Here is a 17547-nt window from a genome sequence, read left to right as displayed (position 1 = left end):
GTGACAACATACATTTGGATTCAAATGCATTCTGTTTTATCTAATAAGACAACATGATGAATGACCAATACTTGCTAGTCATGTATCGCTACCATATTGCTATGCAAAATATGGAGCTACTATGGTTAACCGCTATATTCCATAACTATCCCCTTAGCGACCTGAAGCAGGAATGTAACATCTACAGTACAGCTCATTGTTGACACTGGACATTCATCACATGTTGTAACGTGTTTGTTTACTTCCAATGTGTGAGGGAAGAAGGAGTGTTTCTTATTCTTGAAGAACAACATGTTATCTGTGCAGATTCTGTGATTCTATCCCAGGTCACAAGATACGCTCGCTAAGCTTCAGTCACTGCAGGGACTGGTCAATAAGAAATAGCATGTAACCTTCTCCTTCAGAAAATACAAATTGAACTTTTTTGTGCATATGTGGATTAAACAAATGATACAGAACGTTAATCAGAGAGCTTTAGAGGTGTTAGTGTATGCATTTCAAACTTTGGAAAGATCCAAAGTTTGATATTGATCTTCTCGTCATCTCACATCGGAGAGAAAGCAAATAAGCATATTCCCCACAGTCTTGAACATATTATTATTTTTTAAATGGCCGTTTAGACTGCTCTTTGCCCGTACTGCCGCCATGGAAACATAACATATTTTTGAATCCTCAACCACGCTTAAGGAAAAAAATCATGACCAATTTTGGCTCATAAAAGCCGCTTCAGTCAGAGAAAGCAATGAAAGTGAGCAGCAGCACTCAGTCACTGTGCTCATACTTGACAGGCTGCTGCTTTCATGGTGATGAGAGGCACTTAAAAGCCCACTTCTCTCACACACACACACACACACACACACACACACACATTCAGTCAGTTCTGCATAATGGAAACATGTTTCCCAGCAGGGATCCAAAAACGCCTGCAGGAGAATAAAGAACTAGAACAGTTTCTCTGAGAGTGAAAGTGTGCTGCTGCATCAGCTACATTGGTGTGTAAAAGTGTCAGAAACAAGTCACTTTTGGGGCGTGTCACTGTCAACCTATACTGTAGGTGGAGTTGTCTTGCTTCCTCTGTACATCTTCCACCAGAAGCAGAATCATTCAGAAGTTGAACACTAAAAATCTTTTTAGTATTCTCAAAACTTCTGTCCCCTTTTATTGTACTCAGTTACTCACCCCAAATTTGACAGGCACTTTTGAAGCCTTGGACTGGCTCATATTTAAATCCATACTCATGAGGCCGCCTCTGAACTTTATTCATTAGCCAGTGAACCGCAGCAGAGTGAGCGACAGTCGCCGTAAATTAACCAAAAACTCAGCGCAGCTTCTATCTCAGTGGGACTTTGAGTGGCGACTGTCCTTCCTTTTTAAAGGTTGTTCTCTTGTGTCAACTCTTCCTTTCTTATCGGGCACCTATTGTCTTTCGTCTGCGCTTTGTATGTCCTTTAGCTCCGCTTCAGTGGAGCAGATCAGCTCTATCAGTCCAGCTTGACTTTTTCTCAAATGTCACTATCAACTCAAAACCTCTTACAAGATGAAGTGATTACCACAAAGTCCCTGAACTTGTATGATTTAAATGACAGTTTCCTCATAAATTCATAGAAATTAACTAAGTATGTTGTAAATTATATAAGGATATTTGGTCTCAAAATAGAGACAGTGTTCTATCCCAGATAATTCATTCCTATTCATTACTATGGTAAGCTATAGAGTATTTTAGTCGTTGCACAGCAGGTCGGCTCCTAATGAGAAATGTGTCTGCAGGGGAGCGTAAAGTTCATTCGTATGAAGATTAAAATGTCCCATTAAATTACATTTTTCCCAGGGTTCAAATGATTTCAGTTTTAGCTGATATTATCAGTTTCTACAAGTGAAATGTCTTTAAAAGTCAAACTATCCTCACAAACTCAACACAAATGCCAAAGCGTTGAGAGTTCAGAGAAAGTACAGATTGCTATCACACTTTTTGGAAAATTGAGAAAGCAGTAAACATCACGTGTTTATGTGGGTCTGTGTGTCAGACGATGAAATTCCCTGAACACACATCACTGAATATCCAACATGGCAGCTCATCCGTCATACAGGAGTGTGTTTGTGTGTAGACCACATGCTACAGTATGCTCAAACCGCTGATGCTGCACACCTCAACAGATGGCAGGACACACACATACACACTGCATGCCACATCCACATCACATGCAGTAAATATTTGTCACATGCGCATGTGGATTTTACACAATCTTGTCATAGACCCTTGGTGTCCCCCTGCATGCACGTTTATACTTGTACAGTAGCATGCAAACACACAAAATAAAACATTTTCCGCCCCTTACCCCAAATCTTACCTTATTCTAAGCCAAAAATAAACTTAAATGTCAAAATGGTCCCCACAGATACAGGAATACAAAATCACAAATATAGAAAAGATAAAGAGCTCCAAAAACATGTCGAGGCGTCACGCTGATTATTCGACTGTAACGAAGATTTCAGCCTTAATTGCTTCACGTGTCTAGTGATCATCTCGGCACGTTTGTCCTGTCACAAACACTTGCTACACAACTACATAATTACAGCAAGCAGATGTGATGGGCCAATTAACACCACAAAAATGCCGTAAGTGTTAGCATACCTGCAGTTACTGCAAGGATCTGTCAGAAGTGTGTAATTTCTTTCGAGAAGTACAATCAGTAACTCCTCAAGGAAGGAGTTCAACCCACTTTCTTAGTAGTTTGAACATATGTTATTTAAGGTAAAGAAATAGACACAGACAGACACTAAACTAAAATACTTCAAGGATGAGGTTGTTAATTATGGGCTCAATGAGTAATGTCCAAAGGGTATAGAGAATACCTGCTTATTTGGAGATTGCAATGACAGCCTTTGACCGTCGAATTCAGAAGAAAAAGGAAATCATATTGTTTTTTGTAAATAGACTGTATATAGCAAATAGTATTGCACCTTACTGTACCCATCTGTCTAATCTTTTTGAGTACATGTATCATAGATAAAGAAATGGTTTGATAATACCCTGAATTCTCAAGAACAGTTTTACATTTCTAAACTTCATCAAGACAAGTGCAACAAAAAAGTAACTAATTTAAATCGGGATGTGGCTTCTCATCTTTCTGCAATAAAGATGTATTTTGTCTGCATTCAAAACAAATGACAATTTAAGAGTTGCTAATTGGAGATTGTTGAAGTGAAGCAGCACCCAGGCTGATACACAATGTGAGACAGTGCTATCAGCCGATTAGAGACATTGTTTTGTGCAATGTCATCATTATACGTAATGAACAGGAAAGGGCCCAGTATAGATCCCTGAGGAAGACCATTCAGATGTAATGACTGGCTCACTATTTGGGTGGAAGTTGTGATGGTTTACACTGACAATAGAGCATCTGTTACATTTCATCATACTCTGCAAGTATGTTTTTTGGAATAGAGAGGTGGCAGCTGTAGAATTATGTTACTTTGGATTGGATGTTACATCGTCCCAGGCAGGCATCAAAGTGAACTTTTCCATCTGTCATTTCCTCTCAGTGTAACAAGCCTCGCCTCAAGTCATTACGCACATGCTCCGCTCGGAGCTTCAGAGCAAACAAGAAAGTGGGAAAATCCTGAGAGCTCGACCTGCGCTCGCGTTGGGGCTGTTAGGTGTGAAGGCTGCCACTTCAACTCCTCCTCTTCCCATCTGTCTGGGGATGGATGTCACAGCTTTAAAGCAGATTGCTTTTTTCTCCACAAACATCTTTTGCACAGCAGTGTGTGCACACCCCCACACACCGATATACATATACACAACAAACAGTCATCTCAGCCCAGAGGGGAGCTGGAGTGTAACCATCTTACTGCAGAATCACCATCATAATGACTCTACAGCCATCAGCAGTTGAGCCTGGGTCGACATTTTCTAATAGAATAGATGTTTTCTAACAGCTGAATTTACTGACAACCTATTCCTAGTACAATATTCGTATTTTTTTTATTTTCGTAGTTTCTTTCATGATCAAGCTAAAAAAAAACATAGAATAAGACAAAACATGTATCTGGATGCTTAAATAACGTTAAGGAGAACATTTAATTATGCCCAGATGAAAATGCATGTGTCAACGGTAATGTCTATAATCATGTGTTTAGTAGATAGATGTGCATATTGTGTAATTAAAATGTCATGTCACTTTGGAATTGGTGCTGTTGTCTCCTCTTGAAGATCGGTGACAAATTACAGTAATTGTCCAGTCAGGGCTGCCGTACCCAGTGTTCATATTGTTATTAGAAACTGACGGAGTGCCTCATCTGTTTGGTATCATTATTCCTAAGCTTATTGGCTGCAGCATTTTAGCTTCTTTGTATTAGAACATTTGTACAAAACAAAAGTATTTGACTTGCTGAAGGTCAACTGAAAGACGCTGGCTGTGTGTTGCACAGTTGCATCTGTGATTGCCACTACCTGATGTGTTTGTGTGTCCTCCTCACTGTCCTCTGGTGTGAAGGACAGGGTGAGGAGCGCAGCTCTCGTTTCAGTTAAACTGTAACATCCGTGAAAGCTGCACACACACCTATGCGTAGTCTAATGTGATCAGATGTGGGTCTGACGGCCAGAGTCGACACCTGCTGTTACTGACACAGAGGAGTGGGGGGGGTGTTTGGACACGTTTGTAAACGTTACAAATGACACAAATGACAGACCTTTACATTCAGGACATTGTGAGAGTTGTGTATACCTAACCTGTGTCAGACAAGTGACTGTTTTCTTTACCCAATGCGGAGAATTGTCATAAGAATAGAAACCAGCTTTACAAAATCAGTGATAACAAATATGTGTTTGCTTCATTGCAAAGCTCCTTGGAATTCTTGCTGTTCCAGTTTTTATGCAGACAATACACTTCTCTACTTTATTGATTTTAACATCCAAACGTTGATGATTCACTAATCTGAGCTCGTTTTTTGCACACAGCTGTCGGACGAGCAACAGGAAGAGCCTTATTGTGACATCCAGCACCTCGCCGACGCTGCCACGACCACACTCCCCTCTGCATGGACACACAGGTAACACACACACACACACACACACACACACACACACACACACACACACACACACACACACACACACACACACACACATCTGTACTCGCTCTGACACTTGAAACAGTAACAGTTATTAATAAGCAGCTTGAAAACAAATGAAAACTATTTTTCAAGCTCCCTTCTCACCAGCCAGCTAAAGTCCAATGGATGATGTTATTTTGCATCGTACGGCAGACCTTTGCCAGTCAATTTGTGGGGAACTCTTGCAACCGGCAACACATAACTAAGCCATTTAAACATTTCCTTTTCAAATAAAACAATGTCACACTTTAAATGAGTCACCTATTATGCAAAATGCACTTTTTGATGTATTTTATACATAAATATGTGTCCTCTGTGTGTAAGGACACTCACAAAGTGTCAGAAAGTACAACCCTCTCTCTTTTCCTCCTTACCCACATCTCTAAAAACAGGGGTAGAATCAGCACTTCTGTAACAGGGCTGAAATGGAGGGGTACGAGGCATGCTACAATGAGTGATCTGTTTGATATTTTGAGCAAAGCACTTCAGAGACATGTTTTGTATATATATGGCCATATATAAATTGTTCAAATATAGCATAATAGATGAGCTTTAATTCATCCTGTGGGGACATTGAATAGCCACACATTTGTATAGCATATTGCCAAGCAGTAGTCGGTATATCTCCTTTGATGTGTTGAACACACAGGCCTCACCATCTTTGGTCACCATTGGTAGCATTGTAAAAAAAATGACAAGAAAACAAGAATCTTTTTTTGTTCAAGGAGTTTCTGAAACCATTTAAATTTCTTGCTAAAGGGTGTTTGAAGCAACAGCAGGTGACGTGTGTTACATGAAGTCGTGTTGTTTACAATCACACGCCAACAAAGCTCAATTAACAGCTGAGACTGCACACTGAGCACGACACAGCGAGGTAGTTGATTTCTTCAATGAATGCACAAGCCGACATTCTGTAGGCTGCAGACTGTTAAGGTCTTGAAGAATGACTTAAATGTGTCAGGTTTATTTTGAGTTGTTATTTGAATGACACAACGACCTCCACCTTCAGCTGTTAACATAACGCACTGTTCCCCGTAAATGTAGAATGTCATAAAGCTGTCAACACGTGCTCTTCTTAAACAGATTGATTAGGCCATGTGGGAATAAACAGATCATATCAATTCAGCTCGGGACACATTTATACTAACATTGCTGCACGAGCCTGATTGATATATTGGCATAGCCGCCTGATGTGTAGCGTATCACAATATATCTGAAAGCACTGACAAGTTTTATGTTTTAACCGTAAAACGTCCCACCTCTACACATCATGACCACTACACTTTAAAGTCTACATTTGATGGAGCCTTTAACAAATGTGTAGCTATACTATCTTTATCTGCATCCAATGTCAGTTATTGTATTGGTTGGACTCTTGGTCCAATTGTCTAAGTTAGTAGAAAGTTTAAGGTACTTATCAACCCAAAACATTGGGTTGTCTCCAATCTTTCAAATGTAAGGATTTGCTGGCTCCGCAAAATCTGTGGCTAGAGGCATCATGTGTTCAGGCTTTCCATCCATACCACTTTTGTTACCGTGATATGTCAGGAATGTCTGGCACAATCGCCCACTTTGTCTTATTAGGTTTTAGTTGGTCAAAGGTCAAAGTCACTGACCTCAGGTCCGTACCAGTCTTAAGAGCAGGGTTTGTTGCTCATTTATTAAACGTGCAATTGATTTAACTCATTAGATTTTGGTGGTCAGAGGTGAAGGTCCACAACTCGAAAATGCATATGCTAAATATGACAATTTCACACAAATGTCCAACAGGCCAAAATGATAAGGTGATAACATTTTGGACACAATTGGGTGTAAACAGCAACTTAGCCGCTTTGACAGTGGAATCCAAACATGACGCTGTAATTATAATTATGTGATTTGCTAAGGGCCGACAGAGCCGGCCAGCCAACCAATCAGAACAGACTGGGCTCTGGTTTCAGACAGAGGGTGAAAAGAGGTGCTGCAGCACAGGCAGTATGAGAACAATAAAGACTTGCTGAACATCAAAGCATGTAAACATGTCACAGAAGAAGCACAACATACAAATATAAAAGTTTAACTTAATATCTAAAAGTTTTAACTGAGCTCTATGATATTTTAATTGTATTTTTTCACATTTTTTGATATCCAAGAGATACAAATCTGTTAATCTTTTGACGCTTGTAATGCATCTCAGGTCAGCTGTGTTAAACAAATAATCTCAGAGCACATTTTTCCCCACACACATATTGTTGAACATCTGTCGAAGCACATTTGATATGTGTGCTACTACATATGTGTTTGTGTGTAGTGACAAATGAAATGCGTGCTGACAGGATTTTTGTCGAACACGTTTGACAGCATGTAAGACATAAGCACACAAAACCCCCAATTCCACCTCCAGCAACCCACCCACTGTAGCCCCTCCACCCTTCAGAAGTAAAGAGAGGCAGAGATGGAAAATAGATGAACGACAGCGATATTGATTGATGGGGACTGAGGGGGAGCGAGCAACAGAGTAGAAATATAGATTGGAGGGCTGGAATACAAAATGAATTGGTGACAGCGACTGAATGGGAGGAGAGAAAGACGGCATGTTGGATATGAAAGATGGAGAGATGGTAAAATATCGACAATAATATCTGACTCACGGAGAGAGGGAGAGATACTTGTGTGTTTGTGCTCGGCTCACTGACAGCCCAACACTTCTCATTTCCTGCTCAGGAAATAATGGAACGTGCCAGCCTGTCAGTCACACCGCCCACAAACACACTTACACATGCATGCATGCATTGCACGCGCACACACACACACACACACACACACACACACACACACACACACACACACACACACACACACACACACACACACACACACACACACACACACACACACACACACACACACACAAACACACACACACACACACACACACACACACACACACACACACACACACACACACACACAAGAAGGGGTTTTGTTCAAATGTCCTTTATCTCAAGGAAGCTCTTTTTTACCCACCAAACAATATTCCTTGCATCAAATGTTGTAACATAACATTTGGTTATGCCCTAATGAGGCTGTAAAGATGCTTTTGTGAATTATACTTATTCTAAGTATCAATCATTATAAAATCTGGGTCACATTTATGGTTATTATGTACTGTAACTGCCGTAAACCCATAGTTGACTGTAATGAGATTTCATATGAAACACCTTTCATATAAAAAATGAATCGTATATATGAACTCTGCTTAGACTAAATATGCAATATTAGTGTGGCCCTTATTTGTGAGTGTTGACATTTTATGTATAATGAAATGAATGAATAACTGTAATAGTTTCCGCCTCAGAGATGAGAAAGTAAGGGTGCATGACAGGGTGTGAAACTTTAACTGTAAAACCATGCTTATATCAAATGGATTCTTGTTTCAATACTTGCAGTTGCTAATTTCCTTATCAAGCTCATGGTCCCTAACAAATGCGGTTTGACGAGTGTTTAAAATACGTTTTTGTATTTAAAGAAAAGGTATATCAACTGATAATTGCAATAATTCAAAAACACAAAGGAAAACCTAAGGAGAAAAATGTTTCATGCTAGACTAGCTCAAAACAACAAAAGCCATTTACTATTTTTCAATTATGAATGGCTTCAATAATACAAATAAGTTAAACACATTTTTTTATAATTGGTGGGCTTTTTGTTTCTTAGACACTATAAATATGTAATATATATATCTGCCTTGAGTTTGATATGACTTCCCTATACACTAACACTTACACAGCAACCTTTATCTAGTCTAATCCAAGGCTGTGATATCGCACTGTTGGCTTGGCTGCTATTTGACTAATTAATATGCACCATCAGAGGCCATTAAAACATTCCTTTCATTCCCACGGACCGTCTTTATACAAAGATGATTGCCTTTTTTCCCCTCTCAATCTCACTCGGAGTCCAATCATGAAATTCATCTTGGTTTCAAATCATCCATTCATTTACCGCTAATCAAATGGAGATTCCTAAAAGACTAATATCCTGAGGGGGCTGATGAGGACCAATCCTCTCAAAGACGACTTTTATGGAATGTTGAAAGTCTGCATAAATCCCCTGTTTCCTCTCTCGCATTCTTCCTGCCTTTTTTTTTGCTACTTTCATTTTCTGACCGTTCCTCCTATTCTCTTCTTTTCAACATGTACATCTTCATTTTAACTTTCCTCCACATCACCTTGAACTTTCCTCTCCTCTTTCTATGCTGTCGACGATCTGTTATTTTGTAAAGGCCATGCGATGATTGGCAGCCGCGTGTGCTCTGACTTCTGATGAATTCTGTCAAACAACCCGTCTTTGTAATTGTAATGAAGGACAGAAAGAAAGACAGCAGGGATTCAAGCTTTTCTCGCAGTCTTGTCACACACTCCTGAGGAAGTTTTTCTTTTTTCCGCCCCCTCCCCAATTATTGCTGTATTGTGTTATCCCAACCGCACTCTCCCTGGAGAGCGAGACTGAAGAGGCACAAAGCAGAAATACATTTGCATGTTTCTCGTATGCCGGTGTATTTTGTTGTATTTGCTAAAGTAGGTTACTGTGGTTTTGCAGCGCACAAACCTGCAAAAATGTGAGAGCAGAGACACTTCTTTACCTGTATGGTTGACACCGCCTACCAGCTATAATTTACATTTCACTTCATTGTTCAGTTTGAACACACAATCTGCAGAGAGATTCCCCGAAAAGTGGCGGAAAGAATTATTCAAATATATTTCAAGAGGGATTTTCTTTCCATCCTGTTGAAAGTCACTTTGGACCCCTGCAGATATCACATACTGTAATTGTGGTGTGTGGTGAAGATGAGGCATTGTGGTGATGGTAGCAGCGAAGATAGAGTGACCTCGGTGACTTTGGCTGGTGATTGCTTCTGGCATGCTGGTTCTCTATGACAGCCATGACCAGTAACCGCTTGTACTGTAGGTCAGCAGGACAACAATCAACCTGAGAATCAAGCAAGCGAACAGATGGGTAACAACCAAACAACCTGTCATCTCAGAGTAAGTCGCTTTTTAGTCCTTGCGTTACCACTAGAAGGGCACTCGAAACAATGTGAGAATCCACTGGGAACTTTCCTTCTACATCGCAAATTAAAATCCATAGGGGATAGATGTGTTTTCTGTCTGTCGGTAAACGACTAGCAGGCAGCAGGATAACACTTACATTTCCTTGGCATGTCAGTGTTTTATATTTCAATTCAGCCTCTACATGAACTAGTTTAACTGTAACATTACTGTGATGTTAACCTCATTGTCATCATCATTTAGCTGTGATGAAGTGTTTCCCACATATATACACGTATTGACTTACCGGCTCCCATTGATTACACTTTTTTTGTCTACTTTCAACCTTTTATTTGACCTTCCTTTTCGCTTGGAAAAGTCAAGAAAATGGTGCCGATTCTTTCTTTTCACCAGACACAGACGTAGTGCTGCTCTCATCTATGGGTTCTTTCTTGGCCCATGCTACACTTTTCCACCAAGTTTCAACAAACCAACTGACCAAAGCTAAAAACATTGCTTGGTGGAGGAAATAAGTGTAGTCTCATGCTTAGTTTGCTTGCTCCACATTTAAAACGATTGTTTCCCTTCATTTCACTTTCATTCACATTATAACCATGCTGGAATCATCCTTGCAATGTTACTAGATCTTGAGGATCGTAAAGTGGCGGTACAGATTTGCCAGATTTTTAAACCAGCCAAGGATCTGTCATTCAATAAATACGTAAGGCCCTGAAACACCAAGCCGATTATCGTTCGTCAGGCAATGTTGGCCCTTAGATTAGCGTCTGTCGGCCATGTTTTGCGATCAGCTACAATGTCCTGCACACAGCCCGATTTGACATTTTTAATCTAGCGGCAGAAACTTGTGTGAAATTGGTGGCTAAATGCTGCTTTGATTTAATACAGCTTCTAAATCAGTTTCTTTTTTTGAAGATGAATATAGCCTGCTGCTAAGGAGAGTTATTTCCTGGAAAGTAGAATGTACGCTATAGTTGACCTGGGGCTGTAGTGTTTGCAGCGTGAACAAATTAGACTTTTGGGCCAAGATGTTGCCAACGTGACACAACTGTGGCTAAGTTGCCGCTAGGTCTTTAATTTCGGTTTAGTGTGTCAGAGACTTAATGGTTTTCGAGGTAGTTTAGGAACACCTGCTAACACTGAGCTCATATCACACACCTGGGAGCACAAACACATTATCATGAAAACATATCCGTTTACTGAACACACACACAAACACAGGTTACACTTCACTGCGGTGTGTGATTGTTCTTTACAGAGAGAGATGGATTCCTCTGTCTGTGATGGAGGCTTATGTTGACGAATGTTCCACACACACACGCACACACACACACACACGCACGCACACACACGCACACGCACACGCACACACACACACGCACGTACACACGCACACGCACACGCACACGCACACGCACACACACACACACACACACACACACACACACACACACGTATGCACTCACAGTGGGAACCATGAAGTGTGACAGTGCAGTCATACACAGAGCCTGATAACAGCCCCAAAGAGACCCCTGCCTCTTCAAAATGTAACTCCAGCAGCTTCCAAACAACACACATTTTACACGAGTGAGGTGGGCACTAACAAGCTTCTGTTTGACTAATAACACGCGTGTTCACTTGAGTATGTGCATACATGTTCCGCAGACAGAGACAGAGATTCTCATCTGACACAGAGCAAATGCTCGTATTAATATTTGAGTTCGTGCTCTGTCCAGGCGTGCTGCTGAAGAGAATGCATAATTGATGTGGAAATGTGCCGACTACTTAATCTCTCCACCCTCCCCGCCTCCGTCCGATGAGTTATGCTTCCATGCTTAGAATATTGGTATCCATCACAGCGTGTATTTATTTATGGACATGTCTGTATGTTTATGAAATAATCTCAGGTTTATTCAGATGAGGATCATCTATTACCCGGGCGTCAGTTTCACAGCAGATTGTTCAGTTTGTGCTGCAGGTGGTTTATGTTCAGTGCATGGATGGATGTGTCCTCTTGTTCAACACAAAGACAGATGTTTGTGTAGTCATAGCATCTGAATGAGCTTTGTTTTCACTCTCTTAATCATTGTGACTGTAAGTGTCTTAGCCTATTTCTCTTGGAATTTGGAACAAACTTCCACATACACAAACTCATATAGTAGAAACATAATATGGTGGTAAAGATCAAGGTCCCTATGGCCTCAGTAAACAAATGAATACACTAAAAAGGTTAAAGTATACCTTCAAAGTCTTCACTAAATATATTAAAGGAGTCTGGACGAATGTACTGTAGATGTATATTTGTGTACAATTGGTTGGCGGAGGCAGTAATTGTAGTTTTGCTAAAGTCAATCGATAGTGACTGCCATATGTTGTACTTGTTAATAATTCTCATTTCATGGCAGTTGCAAGGACCTTCAACTGAAAACCAAAATGTATTAAACATTACTTGAGAAACATCTCACGCACAGGTGAAGTGAATGCTTCTGAAAAGGAGATGTTCACTAGTCTTACCCTACATGACCAATGTTACGCAAAAAATAAGCAATTGTTAAAACCAGGATTCATTTAGATTTCCAACGCCTAACTTTGGTTGGACCAATATTGTAATTATATTCTTTACCTAATGTAGTTGTATCTCTGTTGACCAAATATTTACAACTCCATTGTTGCTCCATTACATGAACTGCTCGTAAACTATTCATTATGCAGTCATTCTGTTCAGAACAGCTCATTTCCTGTTTCTTATCAGCTGCTGAGATACACAAATAGAAACAGAGAAGATGTCTTTTCAGCAGGGTTTTTCTTTAATGTGTCTCTATTTCTATTTTCTGTCAGGTACAAGCCCGCTGGACAGTCCTCGCAACTTCTCCCCGAACACGGCCGGACACTTCTCCTTTGTTCCTGCACGAAGGTGAGCTTTACAGAAACACACTGTTTTTTTACAAACTCAGTATCAGTAAGATCATTAATACATCACAAGCAGCAGGTAGCATCACTGTTCAACATGATTAACAGTGCGGTCATTAGTCATCTGTGGGAAAATAAAGCAGCATTATATAACAGGGCACATCGAAGAACAGACCAGTTGTGCTTCAGCTTTTATTGTCAATATCTTTTTAAGGCTGTGAAACGGCTCAGTGGCCCCGGCGCTTTGAGAGCCGCGCTGCTGCTGATGAGGATAGTGTGTGAGCTGATGAGGAGCCAGATGATCACTGTGGGGCTGTCACTCAAACCCAGATTAATAAACCTCTTATCTGTCTGGGCTCTCAGAACAGATAGTAATTACTGAGAGGGAAGGAGGGAGTAAGAGTGTGTGCCATGTGTGTGTGCGAGCATTCATGCATGTTTCATTGACAGAAAGTTGCATGCATGTTTAAGCATGTGTGAAATCCAAGATAAGAAGATGTCATATAAAACTTTGGTAAGATGTAATGAAATCCTTAGCAAGCCTGCCTCTTTAATCTTCATTAAGATGATGATGTTTCCATGGTAACACACCTTTCCTGACGTATTAGACCCCCCAGGCTATTTCCATGACAACACATCACATATGGCAGCAGTGAAGCGGCCAAAAAGAGCATTAACGTTGATTTGTATTGAAAATCCCTCTCTGTCCGAGTGCTGACCTCAGTGCTGCAGACGCAACAGGGACACCGTGTGGTGGGGTCGGATATGGCAGGTCAACGATAGGAGGGTTTTACAAATTCCTCTTTCAAAAATGTTTCTCTTGGGGAAACGTTTTCACACTATTTTAAGTTAAGTTAATTCATGCCACTTTTATTTTGTTTGATACAGGCAAGAGATACAAATTAGGCCACCACCATATGATGAGATGGTAATATCATCTTACAAAATAAACAACAATAATGACTCTTAAACTGTTAAAGCCTGACATAAGAACATCTTTAAACTACATAAATATGCACATCATTCTAATGTATTTTTAATTATATTTTCTCTTTATTATATGTCTTCTTGTATTTTTCTACTAGCAATATATTTGGTTTAGCACTTTATCCTTATAATGTGGGACAGGTCTGGAAGATACATTCTCCAAAATCGTATTTTCTTCGTATATACATATTTAATTTTGATCTAGTGGTGGGCAGAGGGGATGGGACTTAGAGAATGTGTTGTGTGTGTGTGTGTGTGTGTGTGTGTGTGTGTGTGTGTGTGTGTGTGTGTGTGTGTGTGTGTGTGTGTGTGTGTGTGTGTGTGTGTGTGTGTGTGTGTGTGTGTGTGTGTGTGTGTGTGTGTGTGTGTGTGTGTGTGTGTGTGTGTGTGTGTGTGTGTGTGTGTGTGTGTGTGTGTGTGTGTGTGTGTGTGTGTGTGAAGCTTTAACAGTGACAGCTTTAAATGGAAAACCCTGTCTTGTCTCCCTCACAGTCACGGACACAGGGCTGACAGGTAACCTCTCAGTTTTGACCTCTGACCTTTTTGCTCCCTCCTTCTGCCGCTACCTTCCTGCCCTCCTCCGTCCTGCATGGCTGAGCACATCAGAAAGTCCCTTGCAGGGTCTCCTCTTCAACCGCTGAGACATACGCTTCTGCTGTGCCATAGAGCTCCATTATTATTTATTATCATCAGAAAACTATTTTAAAAAACAACAGTTAGCTTGGTGACTTGTCTTTGCATTTCCAGGTGTACCACTAAAACTCACTGGAGCACCAAATGTGGATTCACCCGCTGCTGGAAATAGTCCCCAAAAGATGCTCTATTTCCCTCCTGTTTATTTTATCCAAAGCTACAGTGAGCAGCCGTTTAGAGAAAATACTGAGTATTTAAAAGAAAAGGAACTATATATTTGTGATTTTTCAAGACCTATGTCTTCAGTGGCACTCAATTGGCTTGGAGCAACAGACAGGAAGTCAGGAAGTGTTAAATGATGGAGTGACACATTCTGGTTTTGAGAATGACAAATATACAGAAGAACAGCCGGCCTACATTTCACTAAATCAAACCCTGAAGATGTTTGGAAAGTGTTGAAAGCAGCTGTGGGAATGGAGCAGAATTGTGAACTCCCTTCACATCATGTCTGCAGAGTCTCCTCCTCATGGCTTCGCCTGCACTTCTTGAGACCATGTTATCCTTGTGTTTGCACTTTTCCTCCTTGACCTGAAACACTTTATCTTTCATGCATTTCCTTGATATGGAAGTTAAGGGAAATGTGTTTACATGTTTGTTTTTTTAAAGTGTGTGATGTCTTCATTTCTTTGTCCATCTCCTTCTCTCCCTCAGGACGGATGGCAGACGCTGGTCTCTGGCCTCGCTGCCTTCCTCTGGCTATGGCACCAACACACCCAGCTCCACCGTCTCGGTAAATATATCTGTCACTTTTCTATTTTCTATGTGTGTTGTAGAGCATCTTTGGAGCCCACAGATCCTCCCTCCTCTGTGATACCATCCCTTGTTTCCCACCTTCCTCTTCCTTGCTTCCTCCTTTCTAAAGCCCTTAAGTGTACTTCTTCTCCCTTCACGGTTTCTCCTCTTTTCCCTTCTATCACTATCAGGGACACATCATACGTCCCTCTGCTCTAATCCTTCTTCCTCTCCTTTACCTTCTGCCGGTCCTTCATCTCCCTGCTTAATACCCCAGAGCGCGGCTGCTCTGCGCCTGCTGCATGCAGAATGAGACTCAGCGTGCTTCAAAGGCAGCGAGCCGACTTATCTGGCTGTTGGAGCTCTTAACATGAGATCCAGACTGCTAGCAGGCCTGCTAGCTCACTGTTTGTTAATAAATGACTTGTTAGATGAAAAGGACATCCCTCAGTGCCCAGTAATGACTGATTTGAAGGTTGAAAAACTTCTCCACATGTGGGTTCAAAGTGAGATCAAATGTAGTTTGAACTACTATTTAAAAACCAGTCTAATGACTGAATATCTTGGACATACTTCACTTTAAAATAGAGTCATTTGAATGCTGCTGGATTAGGCTGTCTGTACCAAAGATTTGTAATAAAAACGTTTAAAAATGTTAACACGATTATTGCATGAGCTCCATGTAGTCCAAATAAAAGCAAGAGTCAAAGTGACTTTCATCATCTCGTTCTCAACACACCTGCACACTTTAAGTGACTGGTTTGGAGGCACTGTTGTTATATTTTGCTCTCTTTATAGCGTCATTATAAATCAATGATTATATTTTAATCCAGTCACACAAAACAGTAAAGTGACAGAAATAGAGATTCATACTTTCTATTTTAAGATCTGAGGACATGTGTGATCTAAAACAAGGCACAGCAGATTCGCTTCTCTCTGTGGCTGCAGGTGCAATACAATGACATTAAAATGCACTTTGTAAAGTGACCTTGTCTCCACCATGTGGGGGTGCATGTTTTACACAAATCTTCAGAATCAAGTTAAATATGAAATGTTTATTATCTGGACTAATATTTTAACATTCATTGTCTAATGTGGCTAGCATACCAACACAGGAAGACAGGTCTCTCTGCTTAATTCTTTATCTAGAACTCAATAAAAGTCAATTGTCATCCATTACATGTTACTTGTTAGACGCTTTTATCCAAAGCGACGTACATACTCAATACTGTGAATCCACACAGGAGCAATTTGGGGTGAAGTGTGTTGCCCAGGGACACAACGACATACTGACTGCAGTGGGGTTTGAACCTGTGCCCCTCTGATCCCAACACCAACACACTAATCCACTGCACCACAGCCTCCCATCCATTACTCCTTTGGCTTCAGATCATATTTACAAGTCAAAAGTGTTTTGAGTTTTTTGAAAGCTAGGCCTCACATCCCGCTTTTGAATGCTCCCTGCATGCCCTGTGTTCTCCTCTCCATCCTGCCCCGCAGTAGCTCCAGGGCTGAATGCTCCCTGCCTGCCCTGTGTTCTCCTCTCCATCCTGCCCCGCAGTAGCTCCAGGGCTGAATGCTCCCTGCCTGCCCTGTGTTCTCCTCTCCATCCTGCCCCACAGTAGCTCCAGGGCTGAATGCTCCCTGCCTGCCCTGTGTTCTCCTCTCCATCCTGCCCCACAGTAGCTCCAGGGCTGAATGCTCCCTGCATGCCCTGTGTTCTCCTCTCCATCCTGCCCCACAGTAGCTCCAGGGCTGAATGCTCCCTGCATGCCCTGTGTTCTCCTCTCCATCCTGCCCCACAGTAGCTCCAGGGCTGAATGCTCCCTGCATGCCCTGTGTTCTCCTCTCCATCCTGCCCCACAGTAGCTCCAGGGCTGAATGCTCCCTGCATGCCCTGTGTTCTCCTCTCCATCCTGCCCCACAGTAGCTCCAGGGCTGAATGCTCCCTGCATGCCCTGTGTTCTCCTCTCCATCCTGCCCCACAGTAGCTCCAGGGCTGAATGCTCCCTGCATGCCCTGTGTTCTCCTCTCCATCCTGCCCCACAGTAGCTCCAGGGCT

The 17547-nt window shown here is 41.4% G+C and overlaps 1 protein-coding gene across 1 annotated transcript in view; it reads left to right on the top strand.

Moving 5' to 3' along the window:
* The window catches only part of mast2 (microtubule associated serine/threonine kinase 2), a 218071-nt gene that overhangs the window by 158635 nt on the left and 41889 nt on the right, over positions 1-17547 (top strand). The window contains 4 exon segments of the mRNA XM_034237473.1: positions 4961-5052; positions 13002-13077; positions 14553-14573; positions 15405-15483. Coding sequence (XP_034093364.1) covers positions 4961-5052; positions 13002-13077; positions 14553-14573; positions 15405-15483 — 268 coding nt within the window.

Source organism: Gymnodraco acuticeps, unplaced genomic scaffold (assembly GCF_902827175.1).
Source record: "Gymnodraco acuticeps unplaced genomic scaffold, fGymAcu1.1, whole genome shotgun sequence".
Taxonomy (NCBI): domain Eukaryota; kingdom Metazoa; phylum Chordata; class Actinopteri; order Perciformes; family Bathydraconidae; genus Gymnodraco; species Gymnodraco acuticeps.
The sequence above is the reverse complement of the archived record's forward strand: the minus strand, read 5'-3'. Positions and strand labels throughout refer to the sequence as shown.